The 6,309-nt window shown below is 52.1% G+C and overlaps 1 protein-coding gene across 1 annotated transcript; it reads right to left on the minus strand.

Annotated features, from left to right (window-relative positions):
- Positions 1-859: 859 nt before the first annotated feature.
- On the minus strand, positions 860-5,888 carry Cfap161 (cilia and flagella associated protein 161). The gene is made up of 7 exons (XM_090321339.1): positions 5,729-5,888; positions 5,042-5,131; positions 4,295-4,530; positions 3,137-3,221; positions 1,876-2,034; positions 1,249-1,322; positions 860-1,114 (listed from the first exon to the last, which is right to left on the minus strand). The coding sequence occupies exons 1-7, from the start codon at positions 5,801-5,803 to the stop codon at positions 919-921; spliced, it is 915 nt and encodes a 304-aa protein (XP_090177465.1). The 5' UTR covers positions 5,804-5,888; the 3' UTR covers positions 860-918.
- Between the last annotated feature and the right edge of the window lie 421 nt (positions 5,889-6,309).

The raw sequence follows: 6,309 nt of genomic DNA on the forward strand, positions 1-6,309 counted from the left end.
ATGCTGTGATGTCCACTCTGCACCCTGACCTCCTGTCCCCTGTATCCTGTGACGTCCCCTCCGTGCCCTGATCTCCTCTTGTCCCCTCTGCGCTCCAATGCCCTGTGCTTATGCCACTGGCTTCCAGCATGGTGAAGGGTAGGTGGCAACCTCCACTGTCTTGGTTGGAACACGTTTTTAAATGCTTCCAGCGGGCTGAGTTAGTCCTTCTGTAACTGCCAGTTCAAGTCCTTTGCCAACCTGTACCAAAAAAGAGTGGGAAAAGGAGCGAGGGAAGGGGAGGAGAGGGGGGAAGCACAAAAGGAAGAAGAAAGGGTCAGTTCCAGCTAGTATCAGGAAATGCTATGTGAATTTGCCCGTGGAATACGCCGCCGTCTTCTGATGCTGCCTCTGGAGAGGGGGCAGTGGAAAAAGTAATGTACCGACTCCCACAGCCGAGTGCCAGCCAGGCTGCCCCCACGTCGAGGCCTCCAGATGGAAACGGCCTCCTTAGATGCACCAGCCCCTCTCCTTACTGCGAGCCTTCCCTGTGTGGCCAGGGTCCACGCTGTGCAGCCCTGCACTTCCAGTGTCCTTCCTCGCTGAATGGAAGCCTGCGCTGCATACTCACACCCCCGCACCCCGGCATCCCTGCACCCCCACACCCCACCACTGCCGTGAGTGGCTGGGGCTGCTCTTTGTTTCCTGGGCCCCCGTGGAGGCCTGGAATTGGGGTGCATTTTCCCTTCCTGGGCTCCCCAAGCCCAGCTTAGTGCCTGGTGCCTGGTGGACCTGCTACCTCCCCCTGCTTACTCATCCTTGACCTCACAATCTGAGAATTCTGTACCTTACGGAAAAAGAGCTTGAGGCGTGACCAAGATCAATTTTTAAAGCTGTATTTGGTGCGCAAGGCCGGGAAGAACATGCATGGATGCGGGGTCACTGCGGGTTAAGGCCTGTGGCCTGCTCCATGGCGCAGGTGTCCTCCGCCTGGGGCTTGGCCAGGTCCAGCATGGTGGCTGAGTTGTTCCTGGGGCTCCCAGTAACTAACATCCAGTGGTTCTTTGGCTTCTCCACTCTCAGTGAATCCAGATATGTGTGAGCTGCAACCTCAACTTCTCTTCCAAAGTAGGACCTGGAGCAGAAAGAAACCATTCTGGCTGGAGACCTGGAGAACGCCAGGTGAAGCTGACCTGCAGGAGGGCCCTGGGTCCCGGGGAGTGGGGCAAGGCCTGGGCAGGGAGCTTGGTCTGCACTGCCCTGCAGTACCTTAAGAACAGGTGCCGATGGACTACCAGCGCCCGATTCGTATAGCGGTGGTACATGACCAGTTTTTCATTTGCCTTTATAGAGAAACAAAAGTGCTGTTAGCATTAAGGCCTTCATCCGCTTTAAGCAAACATCTGAAAATATACGTTAATTTTAACATGACAGATACCTATGTGCATGTCTATATGTTTGTATATTGGATAACTTAAGTTTGCTTAAACACATTATGGTTAGATATCATCCATAGGTACAATAATTGTTCAAAGTCGTATTGGAGAGGATCTTTGACAACATGAGATTTGGTGTGACTAAATGAACAGAAATATTTTATCATGCCCTATCTTATAGAAACAAGGAAAAGAAGGAAACATGCACATATACCCAAAGAAAAAGAGGAAACAACTCTAGCTGTCTCTGAAAGGTGGAGCTACGGCAATGTTCATATTCGTTTTGAGCTTTGGTTTCACATGTGAACATGTATGTTTATAATCAGGGGAAAAATTCTCAACTTCTTTTTGAGACAAGGTTTCCCTAGGTAGCCTCAGATCTCCCAGTGCTGGGATGAAGGTGTGCAGTGAGCAGTTTGTCCCTGGGGCCCTGCTTTCCCTGGTCCCAGGCTGCACCCACATGGACTGGGAAGCCTTCGTACTCCAGGCGCAGCTGCGGCTCGAGGAAGGCGACCTGCCAGTGATTTAGGTGGGAGACTTCGTCAGTCAGGTACACCTCCTGGAGCCAGGACTTCATCGATGACTTCATAGGGGTCTTGTGGTCACTGGACAAAAACAGCTGGAAAAGAGAACTCACAGGTGACTAAGGTGCTGGGAACATGAGGGAATGGGCAACCATGGGCTCAATGGCAGCTTCCGAAGTCTGTTCCCACCAAGGTATGAACAGGCTCAGCTCTCCTCTACCCTCAGAAACACCTCTCCCCTCCACATACACTGCACACCTCAAACGACACCTCCTTCCTTGAACCAACCTCAGATTCAACCCGTTCCACTTCTCCATCCCCGTCTCCCTTCAGGGCAGAGGACCCAGCCACTGTTTTTACGAAATAATCTAATGCTGGAGTGATGTGTTCCTCAATAAAGCATCCTCATAGTTTGTGTACATTTGGGAGCCTCCACAGCGATGGTAGATGCGGACGTCGGCACGGCCTCCCCTCGGCCTCGCCTGAAGTCACAGCATCTTGCAGCTGCTCACTGCCCCACTCCCGCATCAGCTGCCAGAAGCAGAATGAAGGCTATGCAGGTTACAACCGTGCTGTGCAAGTAGTTACAATGATTGTGCTAAATGTTAATGATACAAAAACTTTTGAGGCATGCTCCAAGAAAAAAAAGTATTCATTGTCACATTAAGTTCAAAACACACAAATACAGCAGGCCAACTATGGGTAATGCAGACTTCTGGATAGACAATGCTGATTTACTCAAGAATTTGGTATTTCATGTCAACATTTACAATCAGGCTGGGGACACCAATTGAGGTGTGTTAGTTCTCCTGGCAGCTTTGGCTTTTCTTAGCCATAAAATGCTAGTGATAATAATAACAACAACAATCATAATAAATGCTATGGCATACAAAAATAGAATCTTGAATTTAGTGGGAAATGTCACATAATCTTAGCTCTGCCACTCACTAGCAGAGTGAGTTGAGGCAAAGCCACTGGATTTCTTTCTTCCTCAGTTTCTTCATCAGTGAAATCAGGGTAAAGTAGTCCCAACTTCACAGACTCCGCTGAAGAATAAATGAGTGTACATGTGACACATTAGATGGGGGAGATGAAACCATCCTTGCAATTCTCTGCTTGCTTCCAGAGGAAGTGAGGAAAGCATTTTGGAAAACAGAGGCTACTGACCTGAAGTAGGTACACACAGTGAAGACTCACCATTTTGTCTTCAAATCCTCCTGTTATCCCAAGGCAAAAGTCCTGCCCGTATCTGACCACTTGACCAGTGGCATCTTTGCCTGTGCTGCACATGGAGAACAAGTGTCATGTCAACACTGCTCACCCGGTCCTCCCAGCTCGGGTTCTGTGTATGCAATTCTGTTTAGTCTGTTTTCAATCATCTGCATTCACATACTACAGTGGAATGAAATAACCACATAAATCAGCTGGTTTGCTAGTCTGTGATCTGCACTTCAGACAAGAGTACCTACCTGGCAAGCCTCTCTGTCTACTGTGATGTCCTCCAAGTACACATAGCACAAGACAAAACTCTTATCAAATATGAGAGAGCCGGGGGCCAGGAGTGTGGCCTAGTGGTGGAGTACCTGCCTAGCATGCATGAAGACCCAGGTTCAATTCCTCGGTGCCACATACATAGAAGAAGCCAGAAGTGGTGCTGAGGCTCAAGTGGTAGGGCTCTAGCCTTGAGAAAGTCCAAGAACAATGCTCAGGCCCTGAGTTACAGCACCAGGACTGGCAAAAAACATGTGAGAGAGCCAGGGTAACATTGTCTTGGAATACAATCTTCCAGGGGACGGAAATTATAACCAATGCTTAGTTATTTACTCCAGTGAAGTTAACCATGTGAAGGACAGGGTATATTCTTGTCAGGTAAATATTGCTTTTATGAATTAGTTACCAAAGGGAAAGTAGTGATGTTTGTGATTATGTCTCTATTTATTCTATAAGGAAATAATTGCTCATTTTCAATCTGAAGCACATTTAATTCAAAAGAGCAAATTCTACCTACTGTCACTTTATATACTATATTTTTTCTGTAAGAATAAGAGCGACGCTAGGAACAGTCAAAGCACTCGGCAGAGCTGGCAGCATCCACAGTTGCTGATAAGAATGCCCCCTTTGCCTCCCAGCAGAAAATTAATTCGATAGGTATTAACCCAGTAGTCATGAAGCAAATGCTTTGGATGGAACACAGAGCTCCAGTTGTTCTGCTAAGGGCCCTGGACAACAATTCTCAAAGTAAACAAGCAAAATGAGCCCATAGTATTTGCATGAGCTCTGCCTCCAGCAGTACAACCCTCCCCAAAGCACCCTTTATCCACAGTCCAGACCACACGCTGAAAGGAATGTCTCTACCTCAAAACCACAAAGGTGTTTCTGCTGACGGGGAGCTTGGTCTCCACGGCAGTCAGGCCACAGGGGACCTGAAAGACTTCACCCAGCTGGACTTTAATCTCATCTGGTGTCATACACAAGCTCAGGTCTCCACGCTGGAACAGGCCAGCTTCTTCCTGAGGAGGGTGGTCAGGGTTTACCAGCATCACCTTGTCACCATAGTGGATGTACCCGTCTTCAGAAATGGAGAGCTGCACCTGCAATGTCAGCAAGGAGCCTTCAATGAGACACCGCCTGCCTCCTGCAGTGCCAGGGACAGGGCTACTCTTTCCTTCTGGGGCCTGGTTCAATAGGATTTCACTTGGATTGGCTCAAGTCCTTGGTGTCTGTCTTTCCCTTTACCAAGGGAAAGCTCCCAGCAATCCACAAAGCGCCCAAGGAGGTGGGTGAGATGCCACAGGGCCCACGCCAAAGTTACTCTACTCAACATCCATGCAAACCTTGAGCACCAACTATGAGGCATTTGGCTTACTTATGTATTAACCCCCTCATTTCTCTATTTGGAAAATTTAAAAAAGCACCAGTAAGAACACATTTCCTTGTGTTTTAAGTCTTAAAGAATCTTGAACACTATGGCTTTCACAGTTTAAAAAATCTTTCCAAAAACTTTTGCCATTTTGCAAATAATAATTCACTCATGAGCCTTTTCCTTGTTTAACGTTTGTCACACAATACAGTTTTTTAACCGATGTTGGCACCTAAAATTACCGGTCTTAAGAGGTTCATTTTTAGTCTGCTGTTCCTCTGAATGAGGAGTTTCCCCTGATCTCTCTTCTCTAAGAAGTCTTTCATGATCTCCTGAGGAAAGAGAAAAAGGAGTCCGCAGCAGATGCAGAGTTTCTGGAGCCACAGCATCTCAAGGTGAAAAAGCAAATTTGAGAACAGAGAAGGCGATGTGAGCATCATGGAAATGCTAGCGTGTCCTTGCACAAGGTTTAGCAAAGCCAGACAAGCAGAAGGAATTTTAAGACGTCCCCTAATCACTGCAGCCGAGGACAGGTGTGTCTGGACCTGTCCCCCGCGCGGGTCCCAGCCCTGGCTGTGTGGCCAGGGTCCCGCAGCACCACCGGGGCCTGGCGCTGGGCGGGGGGCGGGGTCCAGGAGGGGGCGGGGTCCGGGAAAGGGGGCGGGGTTGGGGAAGGGGCGGGGTCCTGGAAGGAGGCGGGGTCCCGGAGGGGAGGCGGGGTCCGGGAAGGGGGCGGGGTCCGGGAAGGGGCGGGGCCCGGGAAGGGGGCGGGGTCCGGGAGGGGAGGCGGGGTCCGGGAAGGGGGCGGGACCTGGGAAGGGGCGGGGCCCGGGAAGGGGGCGGGGTCCGGACGGGGGCGGGCCGAGCGGGGCAGACTGGGTGACCCTCCCTGGCTGCTGCCTGGCACCTGCCCGGGCCTCGCCCTTAACCTCTCGCAGGGAGACGTCCTCGTTCCAGTTGCCCATCAGGACTCGAGGGCCGTACAGGTTCCGCGCCATCGCCATCGCAGGGCTCGGTCCGGAGAGCCAGCCTGGCTCCTCCTGGCCGTGTTAGCGTGCCCGTCGCCATGACGACCCGGCGGCCGGCGATTGGTCAGGCTCGAATCCGCCGACCAATGGCCGCTGTCACGAGTCGCAATCGCTGCGTCTGATTAGTGCGAACCCTCCGGCCGTCGTCGAGGCCCCGCCCCTCCCGTGAGTCCCTCCCTCGCAGACCCTGCAAAGGAACCGGCCTAGGAACCCGCTGAGGAACCGCCGCGAAGCCCCCCCAGGACCCCCTCGAGGAGCCCCGCGAGGACCCCCCGAGGACCCCGCCGAGGAGCCCCCGAGGACCCCGCCGAGGACCGCCGAGGAGCCCCCAGGACTCTGCCGAGGACCCCCCAGGACTCTGCCGAGGACCTCCCGAGGACCCCCGCGGACCCCCCGAGGACCCCCCGAGGACCCCGCTGAGGACCCCCCGAGGAGCCCGCCGAGGAGCCACCGCTCCCTTCCCTTTGCTCAGCGCCAGTACC

This window comes from Megascapheus bottae, chromosome 30 (genome assembly GCF_031878675.1).
Source record: "Megascapheus bottae isolate mThoBot1 chromosome 30, mThoBot2.hap1, whole genome shotgun sequence".
NCBI classification, from domain to species: Eukaryota; Metazoa; Chordata; class Mammalia; order Rodentia; family Geomyidae; genus Megascapheus; species Megascapheus bottae.

What these genes read in the sequence shown, in the direction of transcription:
- Cfap161 (XM_090321339.1), bottom strand. Translation starts at nt 5,803, where the DNA reads ATGGCGATGGCGCGGAACCTGTACGGCCCTCGAGTCCTGATGGGCAAC. An exon ending in GAGGATTTGAAGACAAAATG is followed by an intron (nt 2,035 to 3,136) that starts GTGAGTCTTCAC and finishes TCTCTTTTCCAG; the next exon opens with CTGTTTTTGTCCAGTGACCA. An exon ending in ACGAAGGCTTCCCAGTCCAT is followed by an intron (nt 1,323 to 1,875) that starts GTGGGTGCAGCC and finishes TTCTCTATAAAG; the next exon opens with GCAAATGAAAAACTGGTCAT.